Here is a 16,233-nt window from a genome sequence, read left to right as displayed (position 1 = left end):
TAAATGTGGCTCCAGCATGGTAGTGGGGCGCACGGACCACTGGCTGCATTGAGGTGGGAGATCACCCTGAAGCCCCCATTTCTACCCATACAGGGACTTGGGAGTGAAGCCGTACCTGATCTTGACACAGTGCAAGGGCTGGTCCTGCCACAGAAACACCTCGGTGCCCTGCTCCTCTATGCCAGGCACACCTGATGTGGCTCCTGCTGGGCTGAACCTGCGCAGCCAAGTGTGGAGGGGCTTAGTGTGGGGGGTCCAGGTGTGTGCTGAAAGGTTTCTGAGAGGGGCAGTCTGGGTGCGGGCGGCTCAGTGGAAGATCTGGATGCACAGGGGCTCATTGTGTAGTTCTGGATGCAGGGGCAATGAACTCTGCAGGGGATCCAGGTAATGTTGTTTGGGCTTAGTGGGGAAGCAGGGGGGACTGGGTGTGGGGGCTTGGTGGGATGGTCTGGATGTTGCGGGGAGTGGGACTTGATGGGTGGAGGTCCAGGTGCAGCGGGTTGGGGCTCAATGGGGTGGGCGTCTGGGGAGCTTGTCGGAGAGGTCCAGGTATAAGAGGATAGGGCTTATCAGAGTGAGAGTTCGATGGGCTTGCTTAAAGGGAGAGCCCTAGCTACTACCGAGGAGATGCTGCATGCTGGACTCCCAATTCCCCTATCACTTTTTCTTCTTTATCCCCTTCCGCTTACTCCCACATTTCCCCTCTCCCTGCCCTATTCCACCTCCCTTCTTTCCCTCACGCCTTTACCCAGCCCCACCGTGAGCACTCAGTGTTCCACAGAAAATAGGAAGGCTCCCAGCACACACAAGGGAAGCACAACTGGCAATAGGACTGAAGAGGCTGCGTTCAGCTGTAGAGTCAGTGGAGCCTGAGACACACTCCTTCAGCTGAGCAGGTCTGCATTTGTAGAAATGAGGGGTGAGGGCAGTGGCACGTAACCCTGTGTATGCTCCCACGCCTCGCTTCTGTTTGGAGGGCAGTCCCCCACAAAAACTCCACACATGGTCGCCCCTCCCCCCTGCGTGGCTTCCCGTGGCTTCCCTGCCATTTTCTGCAGGGAAGCGCAGAAATACTGTTGGAGGGAGGGCATTTTCTGCAGGCGTGCAGTCCCCAGGATCCCCCCAGGAGTAAATATAGCAAAAGCACTCCTATGCCAGTATAACTACAGCTACACTAGGGCTTTTACTGACATTGAAATGTCAAAAAACAAACAAACTCAAAACCAAAAAAAATTGCATCCCTGTAGATCTGCCCTTAGGCCCTCTTGCAAATCCCACCTTAGTTATAACTAGCGTAACTAATATTTGAACTGGGACACATACGGCAATTTTCTGCAATATCCTTGAAAAACCTTACTGAATTAGTATCTGGAGTCCATTTTATTAAATATAAAAGTAATGATTCCTGGGAGATGTTGTGAACTTCAAAGGACTGTCGGAGCATGAATGGGTGTATGGACAAACAATGTTAAATGGTTTGCCTAGGGAATCTCTATGGGAAGGTGAGAGCAAATTCCCAACTCTGGTTATGGAAAAGCCCTTCTTTTTGTAGCTACAGCCCAAGGAGGGAACTATTTTCTACTGATAATCTGTTCGTGAAATCTCAAGATTGAAGACCCAGGCTATAAAAGGAAACATTAACATTAACATGGTTGTGTTTGTTCTGAGCTAAGGCTGTTTATGAACTTGTAACCACACAAAACCCTATTGTTAGCAGAACCCTTGCTGAGGTTTGGAGGTAATCTCTGATAAGCTTATTAGCATGTGTTTAGATTCTTTTACTGTCTTTAAAATATTTTCACTATAAAGCTTTCACCATAAGAATAAATGTGCTTGCTTATAAAGAGCTATTTGGTAACTGATAACTGCTGGCAATTACATTATTCCTAACCTTTGAAGAGAAAGCAGAGCACAGTTGTTGACAGTTTTGGCAGTCAGGTTGCTGGGAATATCAGTGTAGGCAGGGAACTGTGCATCCTGGAGAAAACCCAGTTAGAAGAGAGAGGGATGTGGGCCTCTACTGAAGATAGGTGACAGCTGAGGAGCCTGGTGTGTGTGCCCTAATGGGGCCACAGAGGGGGTATACAGGTGCAATTGCCCTGAATTGTGAGGTGAACATTTTCAGAATTCATTCTTTTTCTGTGAAAAGAATCACAGAACATAACTTTGTAATATTTAATGCTGTTGGAAAAAACAATTTCTTTTTTTGCAGAAAAGCCTGCCATTGCTCCACCCGTCTTTGTGTTTCAGAAGGATAAAGCACAGAAGGTAAGGAGCTGTCTTTGTGTATGTTTTCATTTTATGGCATACTGTCATCTGACTAATATTTCAGTGACAGCAGTAATTTTGTATATGGTGTTACTCTTCTGAAGTTTAGGAGAGATTGTTGCCTACTGATTGTTGTCATTAGGGTTTGAAATTCAAGGAAAAAATTTGGGAAGATGCAGATTGTAGGTTAGTGGGAGGAAAACAGGAGAAACAGAAGGTGTGGGAAATCTAGAGCAATTTCAAAGGAGTATCCAAAACACAGATGGGGGAAAAAGGGGCAGGCTGACCTTATTACTACGTAGAAATAGAAATGAAAGCAAGAAAAGAGAACAACAAAATAAAAAGAAAAGGAAAGTTAAAAGGAAAAAAAACATGGTTCAGGTTAGTGCTAAAATGTTACATATTACATACAACTACTGACTGATTTATTGGTTAATTGCTCTTTATTAAATTTAAGTTTGGGGAAACTGAAAAATGTTGTTGTCTGCTGTGTAACTCAGTGACCTCAGAGCATTTTGTATTTTAAATGCAGTTTACAGTCCTTTAACTTGGAAAGAGAGACTGACCCAGTTTTTCGAATGAATTCTATGATACATTAAGCTGAGTTCAAACAGAAAACCTTCCAGTGTTTTAGTTAATTGCTAATAAAGTATTTTGTCAAGATATGAAGCCTACTGTGAGATGTCTGTTTTGAATCCACTGCAGGTCAATAGTGAACGAAAGCTGTTACCAAATTATATGCGAAATGTTAAGTCTCAGTCCTCTTCCAACCATAAATGATACTTCCCATGGAAGTTAAGCAGAGATATCATGGAGATTTACTCCTAAATGTGCTTTATCCAGTTCAGTGTTGAAACATATTGGCACAGGATTTAGTGGGAGAAGCTTGCATTTCTGCTGCCAGTACCGTATTTGTTCTGTAAATAGAGAGAGAGAGAAACCTCCTGTCACTCTTGCTGACAACTTGGTACTATTTAAAGTGGTTCCAATTTAAAATCTGCCACAATTCAAATTTAAAAATCTGTCTTTTCTTCAAATCTACCGTTTTCAAGTTTCACATTCTCTAATCAAATAAATGTTAATTCTTCCCAAAAGTTAGTTCTTATAGCTATCTGTCATTTTATGTGTAGTTTATAAAAATTCCTAAAATATTAAGACATGAATAGTGAACTAAATCTTAAAGATAATTTTCCTTAGGTTTGTGATAAAACCTCAGATTTGACCTTTGTCACAATTCTTATCTGCTCAAGAAACATGAATTAATCCTTAACTCCACTAGTTAGGTATAAATTAAATGCTTATGATAGATTTGTAGCCAAAGTAGATAATACTAAAGTTAAACTCCAGCAATTTCTTCCAGTGCTAGGTAGCTCAATTATATTTAACCTCCTAATAAATATTATTTTTAGAAGTACCTGTCACTTGTGTGAAACCTCCAGACCAATGAATGGTTTTGGGAGGGGAGGGTTGGTGTTAGTGACTCCTCTCATTTTACTTCCCAGCAGTAAAATCATTACACCTATGTAATGGCATAGTAAGTGCTAATGGACAGATTAGTATATGCAAAAAGTTGAGGACTTATTGTTTTAAGGCAACTTGTACAAGTTATTAAATATTAGTGTAGGTATTATACATATAAAATGTTAAATGGCCAAAATATATACAAGATAACTTAACTTTAAAACAGCCATGAAAGTCACCAGACTTTGTTGGAAACTAAGGGTCTAATCCAGTTTACGCTATTTGTGCAAATCCTTTTGCTGAAGTCTGTGGAACTGCATACATATGTAACAAAAGCATAACTTGGCCCCATGTTATCAAAAAACTCAAGATGGCAACTTTGAATTTCTTTGTAACTGTTATATGGTGTAATATGCTTATTGGGATAATCTGGTTTACCAATTAAGCAGTCATCTTATTCAACAGAAGATGCCCAAGATTCACAAAGGCAGCATTTTAACTGACACCCAACATCGCAGTTTTAGTTAAAACAGCATTGTCGTTGAGTAACAGTTGACAGCATTTGCCATTATCTACCGTTGGACTTAGTTTGCTTCCCAAAGAAACACCCCAGTTAATGGATTCCCTGATTACATGTCATACCCAGCAATTCTTAATTAAGACTACTCAGGGAGAATTCCTATTAAAATTGATGGGAATTTTGTCTGTGTGCATGTCTTTTGAGGGATGGGGAGGGCAGAAGTGTGTGGCCTTTATGTGTACTGTAAATAATTTTTAAAAATTGGCACAATGAACAGTTTAAGATAAAGGAAAATAATAATTTATACTCTAGCAAAATGTGTTTGGCTGGTGGAAATTTAAACTTCAGTTAGCTTTGCAGTTAGGGTTGTCAGTCCTCCAGGATTGTTCTGGAATCTCCAGGAATTAAAGCTCAATCTTTAAGTAAAGATTGTCATATGATAAAACCTCCAGGAATATGTTGAACTGAAATTGGCAACCCTATTTGCAATCTTGCTCAAGTTGACCGTTTCAGGCACTATACAGAGTGCTTCTTTTCTTCAGCAGGCTGTCCAGCAACCATCAATGGGAGAAGGAGAAAAGTAGCTTATCAAGGTGTGCCACCGTATGAGAATCTAACACATCTGGGCCATCTCTGATCATTAATAGATACTTAGAATTATGGAAAATTCAGGAACTACTCCAATTTACTGCAGAAAATGAAACTTGACAATGTGATGGATAGAGATGAAAATTCTGGTACCACCCTTCTGGAATGTGTTTGTGTGAATGATCTGTGCCTACCACCTCTCAGGATTGTGTTTTTGCAATATCAGCCCTGTTCTTGCCTGATTCCGTGAGCAGGGCTTGCCTCTAGCTCACAGCCTGATTTTGCTTAATATCAGCAAAGGTTTGACTGCTACTTTAGCTCAGGCCTCTGATACAAGGGCTTATGTTTCAGGCCCTCTTCCTTCTATGTTCCCCCACTTTCTGTCTCTTTATGGAGAGGATGTTTATCCATCATCCTGGAAAAGCATAATGCATGGACTGAAGATGACCCAGTGGGCTAAACGCTGTTATGTGGTCACCTTACTTTACCATCCATACATTCATGCCCTATCTGTCCTGTAGTCTGCACATTCCGTTGTATGACTGATGGACAGATTCTATTTTCCAATTAATTGTAGTCCCTTATGGTGAGCCTGGGAATGTGAGGCCTGCGGCTTTGATTGAGGAATGTAGTTTTATGATTGAGCCTTAGAGACACTCCCGAATAATATGGATATAGCATATATATTTGTAGTTTGCGTAGGGGTGTGTGTGTACATATAACACCACTTTATATTCAAGCATAGCAATAGTTTTCCAATCTGGTATGGTGGTTTGGCCCTTGTGATACTGCAGAAAGCAACACATCCTATTAGGGCATTTACAGTTACCACCTGTATTATTGTTGGTAGTAGGCTGAGTGGTTTGAAATACTGGGATAGGTGGTATTACAGTGCGTTTTGTAGCGCTATGTATATGAGAAGTACAAGAAATGTTGAGTAATGATATTACAAACGAGGCCTTTACCTATAAATATTTCTAGTTAGTTACTTACTACCCAGTACTCATGTTACAGGTTACCTTTCCTGCCGGTTGTCACTCTCTGATAAGCTTGCTGGGCAGGAAACAGAAATGGCTAACTTCTCTGTTGCACTGCTCTGTGATACACCTTTTGTTGACAGAAATCCAGTTGTGTCTTATGGCTGCTGTCTTCCAGACACCTCCTGAATGGACAGTAATCGGTTTATCAAACATTGCTGTGCCCGGATTTAGTACTGGTACCCAGACGCTGAACAAGAGTGTTTTGGCCCCAAAGTGTGACTGGTGCTACCCGGGAATTTGTTTACCCCATTTGTAGTTACTGTGTAACTTGATTTCTTTACCAATTTGTTTTTCTTGTCTTTGTGGTGTTTGCTGCCATTTGTTTGTTTGTTAAACAGTTTCACAATGTTATGCACGTTGTAAATGTTGTACAGTGATAATGCAACAGTACAGCGATAGTATAACAATATAGCAATTGTACAGTTGCCTTTACACAATCAAATTCAAATTGCATGACAGTTGTTTCTAGCTGATTACCAACTTAATCGTCTATATGTGGTAGACTGAGGTGTAGTTGACCAGTCTCTTACTTATAAAGCACTTCGTTTTTCTTTTCTTGATGCTTGGTGGTTTCTTCGCTGTACACTGATATATTCTAATGTCTGTAGTCTGTAGGATGTAATCTTAAACAGCTTAAGGCTATGTCTACACTTGCAGAGTTTTTGCGCTGTCAGTGATAGTGATGGTGAAAGAAAAGCACTGGTTTGTTTACTCACTTTCACAGGCGTCAGTGTTTACATTTGCAGCACTTCCATCCTACTGAGGGCAGCTATCCTACAGCGCAGCTCTCTCCACTTTGACGATAGGCCTTGTGGGAAGGGGGTGGTGGTGGTCATGGGGCATCCTGGGTCCTTGCACACCCTTCTCTACCCAAATACTGATCAGCTCCAGTAGCTCAGCACTACTCCAAGCAGGGGATCGTTTGCTCAGTGGAGCAGCCATTGTCACCTGGCCAGATGACAAATGAGCACTTGACAAAAAAACAGGAAGGGGAGTTTCAAAGTTCCCTTGGCGTTACAGGGGGAGGAGTGGATGTCTGTTTACCTGGCATCAGAGCAGCAGAGCTGCTGGCCAGAGTGGTCACCTAGGCACAGTGGAATATCCTCCAGAGGCTAAAAGCTCTGTAAACAGGAAGAACATGCCTTCACTTGCACATCACCACAAAAGCATCACTGGTAAGAGCTGTACGCCTCTCGTGGAGGTGGTTTTCTTTTTGCAGTGAAACTCAGACGTTTCACCGCAAAAAGTCATTGATAAAGGTAGATGCTCCCATGGCTTTTCTGCAAAAAGGGACTATTCCCACTTTAAATGGCAAGTATAGACATGCCCTAAGTTGGTTTACATTTTTCTTGTTTTCAGAAACCCAAACTTAATACACAGAGTAGCTTAGTATGTTTACAATGTAATAGGGACCACGTTTTTTAAGACACAAGCTATACTTTTGCAATTGTTGTGTAGACATTCATTTTTACTTAAGGTGCATTACTAATATTTTATATTAAATATAATATTCCACTGCTAAAATAGATGCTCGCAATCTTCTATAAGGTGTATTGCTTTTCCCTGCTGAGCACTCTGTGTTAGCAAAAGAGTTAACATAATATTTATGACGCTTTTAGAGTTAATTTGGATGTGATACCAATTTCACTTTTAACTGCTTAGAAGCACAAATGTTAACAACCACTACTTCCCTTTAACATAACTTAGGAGAGTAAAAATTAAACCAAAATGAATTTTAAATACAGGTCTATGAAAATACTTTGAGGGTACTGAACTTTCATGACACTTGATTGTGTTTGGGAGATAAAGCTGAAAACCTGTGGAAAGCTGTTAAATTGTTTGGCTTTATGCATAAATTGTTTTTAAACATTTTTGTCGAACATTCTTATAACTATATTTAGAAGTGCAACCAATTTTATAAAAACTCAAACAAGAAATTGACACTTTGTTAATATTACTTTTACCTTAATGTTGCTGAGACCTTTTTGAACTTTGAAGAAAAAATGGTATTAATTATATTATGATGATTATACCCCAACCATAATATTAAAACAATGTGGTACCATTTGTATTAAAAAAATGGTATAAAATTGACTTTTGTTACAACAAAATAAAAACAAAACAAAACAAAAAGTCAGATGACACACTGTACAACACAGGACAACATACATGACATACAGGACAATTAAAAACAAATGGTGCCAGAATTCTATTTCTAACTCTGTTAAGGTATCTTAAAGTACAAGAGGAAGCAGCAGCTGCAAATTTAGCAAACTGATAAAGGATATAAAGGAAAACTTAACAGATATGTAATAATATTTGAGAAAAGAAGTTGTATTTTTAGCTCTGAGCACGAAGTGGGTCAAAACAGTGGGGAACCCACACCTCAGGTTTTTATCCTGGCTCTGAGGGTGAGGATAGTTACCTCCTCTGGTAAAACCTGAATTTGATTCCTCAGTGCTTGTTGCATGCCAAATGGATTGCAGGAGTGCCTTTACATGCTGTAGCTAACTGTTTTTGGGCAACTCCATATGTTAATGCATCAATTTTAGGTGTTAACCAACTCAGTTTTTTTTAGTTTGAAGTAAGGCTGTCAATTAATTGCAGTTAACTCATGCGATTTAACTCAAAAAAAGTAAACACGATTAATCACACTGTTAAACAATAGAATACCAATTGAAATTTATTAAATATTTTAGGATGTTTTTCTACATTTTCAATTATATCGATTTCAGTTACAACAGAGAATACAAACTGTATAGTTCTCACTTTATATGATTTTTTTATTGCAAATATTTGCACTGTAAAAATGGTAAAAGAAATAGTATTTTACAGTTCACCTCATACAAGTATTGTAGTACAATCTCTTTATCATGAAAGTGCAACTTACAAAGGTAGTTTTTTTGTGACATAACTGCACTCAAAAACAAAACAATGTAAAACTTCAGCGCCTACATGTCCACTCAGTCCTACTTCTTGTTCAACCAAGTGCTAAAAAAAAAGTTTGTTTACATTTACAGGAGATAGTGCTGCCCATCTTGTAATTACAATGTCACCTGAAAGTGAGAACAGACGTTCACATGGCACTGTTGTAGCTGGCATCTATTTACGTGCCAAATGCACTAAAGATTCATATGCCTCTTCGTGCTTCGGCTGTCATTCCAGAGGACCTGCTTCCATGCTGATGACATCTGGTTTTTTTTTTTTTTTTTTTTAAATATGTTAATTAAATTTGTGACTGAACTCCTTGGGGGAGAATTGTATGTCTCCTGTTCTGTTTTACCTGCGTTCTCCCATATATTTCATGGTATAGCAGTTTCAGATGATGATCCAGCACATGTTCATTTTAAGAACACTTTCGCTGCTAATATGAGACAATGCAAAGAAGATACCAATGTGAAATTTCTAAAGATAGCTATAGCGCTCAACCCAAAGTTTAAGAATCTGAAGTGCCTTCCAAAATCTCAGAGCGATGAAGTCTGGAGCACGTTTTCAGAAGACTGAAAAGAGCAACACTCTAATGCAGAAACTACAGAACACAAACCACCAAAAAATAAAATCAACCTTCTGATGGTGGCATCTGACTCAGATGATGAAAATGAACGTGCATCAGTCCACACTACTTTGAATCGTTATCGAGCAGAACCCATCATCAGCATGGACGTGTGTCCTCTGGAATGGTGGTTGAAGCATGAAGGGACATATGAAGCTTTAGAATATCTGGCATGTAAATGTTTTGCGATGCTGGCTAAAACATTGCCATGCGAATGCCTGTTCTCTCTTTCAGGTGACATTGTAAACAAGAAGCAGGCAGCATTAACTTCTGCAAATGCAAACAAACTTTTTTGAGCGATTGGCTGAAGTAGGGCTGTTTGGACGTGTAGGCTCTAAAGTTTTACATTGTTTTATTTTTGAATACAGGTTCTGTCCCTCTCCCTCCCTCCATAATTCTACCTTTGTAAATTCAACTTTCATGATAAAGAGATTGCACTACAGTACTTGTATTAGATGAATTGAAAAATAGTTTTTTGTTTTTTACAGTGCAAATATTTATAATAAATAAATATAAAGGGAGCACTGTATATATTGTATTCTGTGTTGTAATTGAAATCAATATGTTTGAAAATGTAGAAATCTGAAAATATTTAAACGGTATTCTATTTTGTTTAATCACACAATTAATTGTGATTAATTTGATTAATCACTTGACAGCCCTAGTTTGAAGTTTTTTTATTCATTTCCCTTGGATCAAGTCACAGCTCCTGTCTCCTAATGAGCTCTGTGAACTGTTCCATTTTCTCCTTCATCTGATTTACCGGTTCAGTGAAAGTATTTGCAACTTCTCCCTCCTGTGCACTTACTTCTCCTATTCTGACAGGCACCAGTCTAGGTCTGGGTTTGAGTTTTACCAGAACCTGGCTTTCATCATAGGGTGGTGGTGGTTGCAATGCAGTGGCCCCTGTTTCATTTTTTAAATTTTGCTGAGGCCACCTTTTTCCATTTCTGTCCCGATTCTTCAGGCACAGAGTAGCTACTTGAAGCCTGCTATTGACCACGAATAATTATAACAGGAAATGGCACTTTTTTGGGGGGTGGATAGGCTGTTTACAGCTGTTTTCAGTGTTTTATTCTGTTCCTGTGCTTGCTGTTTCTGGACTGCTTGCAACCCTGCTATGAGTACATTGAGTGCATGTGTGCCTGTGACAATGGACACAGCTCAGTTAATGGCAGGACTTTCCACTATCCCCTCAGCTGGCCAAAGACAGTCCCTCTGAGACTCCTAAGTTAACGCACTGCCCTCTGACATAGATGAAAACTGGCTCCGTCAGAGTGTGTCAGCTATCACCTTGTACATCTCTCTCTTTGCATCTCCTGACCTTGTCTTTAGGATGGGTCAGCCTTTTCTTGTTATCTTTAGGGAATGTGTTGGTATTGGGGTGTTTGGTACCACCCTTCTGGAATGTGTTTGTGTGATTGCTCTGTGCCTAGCACCTCTTAGGAATGTGTTTTTGCAATATAAGCCCTGTTCTTGCCAGATTCTGTGAGCAGGGCCTGCCTCTAGCTCACAGCCTGATTTTGCTTTATATCAGCAAAGGTTTGACCACTACTTTAGCTCAGGCCTCTGATACAAGGGCTTATGCTTCAGGCTCTGTTCCTGTTATACCTCTATGCATCCTTATGCCTGCATGGGCTGGTTGTCACTGGCCTGCAACTGTGCAGGGGAACTCTCTACAACTTCACTCTCGTGGCCCTGCTCGCTCACTGACTAGCCATGAGTGTGGGAGCCACCCCTGCACAGGAACTGTTCAGCAGCACCCCACAGCATGGGGCTCACCTTCCTCCTGGCCGGCAGGGTCTCTGCTCTCTCAATTTCTAGCAGATATAAAAATAGTTAAAAATAAAAAAATTTTAAGTGAAGGTCAATCATTGAAATTAGAAAAAAATTGAAAGTCAAATTCTGCCTACCCTACTTGTTGGAGCCACTATTTCCAGAAATGCTCACTTGAGGCCTGTTCCTGTGAGGTTCTGAAGACCCATAATTCCCAGTGAAGTTAATAGGTGTTGAATGTGGCAAGCAGATTGCAGAATCAAACCTTTAATGTGGTAGTAGGCTATGGAAACCAGTTTTTAAAATGGACACTTGGATTTAGTGAAACATCAGAACATGCACATCTACTTATGTAGGTGCTCCAGCACAATTCAGTGCATTTTTCTATCAAACTTGCCATAAATAAAATATGGTAACCTAAAGGTGATTCAGGACAATGTCTTCCCTCCCCCCCTCCCTTTTAATAGTAAGACCTGCGGTTCTTTTCTTTGTCTGCTTAGCAGATTTACAAGATGGACTTAGCTGGTGCTATTTTCAGTAAAGCTTTCAGCTGAAGTGGAAGTAGAGCCTGAGGAAAGCAGGCTGGTAGAAGTCCCAGCACACTTACTCCTTCCAGAGCCTTATGGAAAGGGGGACTTGCTTCTCACAAAGAGGCTGTTCCTTGAGCTCCACAGTTGTCTGCCCCTCCAGACCAATTAAAAATAATGTGCATGATGATGCCTGTTAAATCTAGTTTTCAGATGACTGCACTAAAAATGCTGCTGGCGTCTGTTATCTGATATAGAAGGCAGTTAAATTGTCAAGTATTTTCTTTTTGAGACACAAAACTGTCAATTATTTTTTCATCCTTTTGGGCCTGATTTTTATTTACCCCATTCTGGGGAAAAGGAGATTTAGTGCAAGTGAGAATGAGGCCCTTTGTAATTTTGCAAATGTGGTGTTCTTAAAGAGAATGTAGTGGTAGGTGCTGGATTAATGGTTCTGGAGTTCAAATACCTCTTCTTTATTCATCTTGTATAGTTATTGAGCTTTATCCTTATCTGAGATACGTAAGCTATTTCTTTAGCATTTGTATCATTTAGTTGAAATTATAGTAGTTCGAGTTAGTGAGCAATGTGAAAAGTATCAAAAATCTACTAGCTAGAGGATTTGCTGTATTAGAGACTGAAAAGCAATTTTTAAAAAAATGGTGCAGAGAAGGGGAGACAACAGTGGAGCTCAAGGGACAGCATCATTGTGAGAAGTCAGTCCCTTTTTCCTTAAGGCTCTGGAAGGAGTGAGTGTGCTGGGATTTCTACCAGCCCACTTTCCTGGGACTCTACTTGTGGGATCCATTTGTTCATGTAAGATTATGGCTGGTAGGAGATTTCTGTCTGTATAGCACCTAGAAGGGGAAGGCATCTGTGCGCTCTTTTGTGCATACGCTCTTTCCCCCCCCCCCATCTCTTTTTCAGAGACCCTTGATTCTTAGGGCCAAGGTTGTGAGGTCCACAACTCTACTGCTTTCAAGCTGTGTGGTGGCTGCAAGGAAAGGAGTTTTTGCATCTCTTACCTCTCTTCCTGTCTGCTGACTGGTATGTGTGATGTTTGAATGAGTTAGGAGAGGGGCAGGGCCTCCATTATTCTGTCTGTCTTTTAGCCTTTGCTTTTGGGGTCTTCCCTCAAATAATTTTCTGCAGTTGCTCATAAGTTTTCCAAGAAGGAGCAGAATGAAATGGGTGTGATTTTGCTAGGTTTACTGCCCAGAGCATTTTGAATAGCAGCATCCAAACTGACCACAAATGTCTTGTTAATTTCACTCTTTTAATGCTTGGCAAAGTTATGAATAGTCATGGCAGAATTAGATTTTTTTTATTTTTTTAATAAGCTTTACTGATTATTTTAAAGCATTTTTATCAATTTAAAATATCATATCTGAAATTATGGGGGCATCAGACAATGAGGATGTCAGACAGTAATTATTTAATGACAGTAGATGTAGCAATTAAAAAAATTAAAGCTTTATGACCATTAAAACATAAATTGTCAATGTCACGTCAAATATTCAAAGTAAATACCCTTAAATCTTAATGTCTCAAATAGCATTTTTTCATTTTTTCCCTATCTGTAGACTTTGATTATTATCGATGGAAATATTTTTTCCTTCATTTTCTGTGTGTATGGCAAAATAAATTGATGACACTCACTGATAAAAATCTAATCTTTCCAAGCCTAGCTATGAATGGAAGGAGCTGTCTGTACACTCAAGAACTGACATTGTATCAGTTTCTGTAGACTCATAAATGTTAAGGTCAGAAAAGACCACTGTGATAATCTAATCTGCCTGTCTACATTACACATGGCATATTGGACTGTCACTAATAATTCTTGCATCAAGTCCAATAACTTCTGGCTGAACTAGAGCATATTTTTCAGAAAGACACTCACTCTTGATCTGGGAACTTCAAGTGATAGAAAATCCACCACATCCTTAAGCAGGTTGTTCCAATGGTTAGTTGCTCTTTTTTGTTAAAATTTGCCTTATTGTAGTGTGAATTTGTCTAGCTTCAGCTTCCAGCCACTGAATCTTGTTATGCCTTTTTGTGCTAGATTAAAGAGGCTTCTGATATCAGAAGTCTTCTCACCATGTAGTACTTTCTGACCATGATCAAGTCACTCTTAATCTTGGATGAATTAAATAAACTGAGCTTCTTGTCAACTGTTGGAAATGGGCCATCCTGATTATCACTACAAAAGTTTTTTTCCTCCTGCTGATAATAGCTCACCTTAATTGATTGATCTCATTAGAGTTGGTATGGCAACCCCCATTTTTTCATGGTGTGTATGTGTGTGTGTGTGTGTATATATATCTCTATGTATCTATATCTTCCTATTGTGTTTTCCACTGCGTGCATTTGATGAAGTGGGTTTTAGCTCATGAAAGCTTATGCACAGTAAATGTGTTAGTCTCTAAGGTGCCATAAGTAGTTCTTGTTCCTTTTGCTCATACAAACATGGCTACCGCTCTGAAACCTGAGGTTCTTTTCTTCCAGACATCATATCGGTTTTGTAACTCTTTTCCTAACCCTCTCCAATTTGTCTTCATTTTTAAATAGTGGACACCAGAACTGGACCCAATAATCCAATCATGGTATCACTAATGCTGTATAAAGTGATAACGCCATTCCCTTATTCTTGCTCAATATTTTCTTGCTTAAACATCCAAAGATCATGTTGGCTCTTAGTCACTATGTTGCACTGGAAATTTCATTGAGTCGGTTATCCATCATGACCCCTAAATCATTTTCAGAGCAATTAATTTCTAGGAGAGTTCCCTATTCTATAAATGTGGCCTGTGTTCTGTTTCTTTTATTATATACTACTAAATAGAGTAGCATCCAAAAGACCCAGTGTCCATTGTGGTGGGTGCTACACAAACACAGAAGGGCAATTCCTGCCCTGATGTCTTGCAGATTAAAGACACACACAAACAAAAAGCATAGTGGATGTAAATGCATGCAGACAAATGTTGACCAGCAATGTTGAGTGGCATGTAGTTTAAAAATAAAATAACTGGGGTTAGAGATAGGGAGTAGGAAAAGGAAAGAAGGGAAAGAGGAGAATCGCATGTCACTTGCCAAACCATGATTAGCAGGATGGCCGTTGAAGGTATCTTTGCAGTGGTAAACCCTAAGGAGGGATTTGAAAGAGGATAAATAATGGTTGTTCGGATTTTAGTAGGGAGTTTTTTCCATGCATGCGAAAAAGAGGTGTTTAAGGGAGAAAGTGACTGGTAAGTATCAAAGGCTGGGAATACTAGCAGAGCAAAGGGAGAGGGTTGACTTCTCAATAGGTTACTAGGTAAGCTAAGATTAGCATAGATATGAAGGACTTTAAGAGTAAAGACACACTTTGATTTGTGGAGGCAAAGGGGGAGTCAGTGCTGGGACTCAGAGTGGGAGAGGAGGTTAATATGGTTAGAGTGACATGGCAGGAAGATAATTTATAACTCAGAGAGCAAGACTACAATAATCAAGTCTGGAAAAGAAGAGGCTGTGGTAGTCAGGTTGTGAAGTGGTGAGGGTTTGAATGGCAGTTTGGTGTGTATGGATGGAAGGGAAAGACTGGATTTTAGAGAACTTTTTTTGTTTTGTTGTTTTTAAGTAGCAGGGTTTAGAAATGGCCTTGATTTGGTGGTCCAGTCAGAGGAATGCTGAAAAGATGACAGCCATATTACAGTCCTGAGTGATTGGGAGTATGATGGTATGTTGGGGGAGGGGGGAACTGGGGAGAATTTGGAAGCAGAAAGATCAAAAGAGCTTGGTTTTGGCCTTGCTGTTCATGATGCAGGGATGGCTCCAGGCCCCAGCACGCCAAGCTCGTGCTTGGGGCGGCAAGCTGCGGGGGGCGCTCTGCCAGCGCTGCAAGGGCGGCAGGCTGCTTTCAGCGGCTTGCCTGCGGAGGGTCTGCTGGTCCCGTGGCTTCGGTGGACCTCCTGCAGGCGTGCCTGCAGAGGGTCTGCTGGTCCGCGGCTTCGGAGGACCTCCCGCAGGCACTCCTGCGGGGGAGGTCTGCTGAAGCCGCGGAACCAGTGGATCCTCCACAGGCAAACTGCTGGAGGCAGCCTGCCTGCCGTGCTTGGGGCGGCAAAATCCCTAGAACCGCCCCTATCATGATGAATGGACATCCACAATGATGTTGGAAAGACTGGCCAACATACTGGATTTGATAACTCAACAATAGAAAAGTAGATATGTGGGCCATCAGCATAAAGAGGGTAATGAAAACAAGGCGTGCAGGTAAGAGCACTTAAAGGTAGAAGAGAATGCAGTGAAGGACAGAGCCTTGAGGGACATCTAAGGAAAGAGGAGAGGGGAGAGGCTTACCCACCAAATATGAGTCTCAGAAGAGCGGTCACAGAGGTAGGAGGAAAGAAGACAGAACCATGATAGCTAATGCAGAACAACATTTCAGTAGTAGGGAATGGTTGGCAGTGTACCATATCTCCTCTCCTCCCCCTCCCCCTCCCCCTCCCCCCAGTCTTGGAG

At 40.6% G+C, this 16,233-nt stretch overlaps 1 protein-coding gene and 1 long non-coding RNA gene across 10 annotated transcripts in view; one reads left to right on the top strand and one right to left on the bottom strand.

Moving 5' to 3' along the window:
• RANBP3 (RAN binding protein 3) overlaps positions 1 to 16,233 on the top strand; it is a 245,503-nt gene that overhangs the window by 30,520 nt on the left and 198,750 nt on the right. For 8 of the 9 annotated variants that reach the window (XM_032773816.2, XM_032773846.2, XM_032773837.2 and 5 more), the window contains exon 2: positions 2,213 to 2,268. The exons of the other annotated variant lie outside the window; for it this stretch is intronic. In XM_032773816.2, the coding sequence (XP_032629707.1) occupies positions 2,213 to 2,268 (56 nt within the window). The remainder of the gene's footprint in view (positions 1 to 2,212; positions 2,269 to 16,233) is intronic. 9 annotated transcript variants of the gene reach the window in all.
• The window catches only part of LOC142047451 (uncharacterized), a 390,762-nt gene that overhangs the window by 235,735 nt on the left and 138,794 nt on the right, over positions 1 to 16,233 (bottom strand). The window lies entirely within an intron of this gene.

Source organism: Chelonoidis abingdonii, chromosome 11 (genome assembly GCF_003597395.2).
Source record: "Chelonoidis abingdonii isolate Lonesome George chromosome 11, CheloAbing_2.0, whole genome shotgun sequence".
Classification (NCBI taxonomy): Eukaryota; Metazoa; Chordata; order Testudines; family Testudinidae; genus Chelonoidis; species Chelonoidis abingdonii.
The sequence above is the reverse complement of the archived record's forward strand: the minus strand, read 5'-3'. Positions and strand labels throughout refer to the sequence as shown.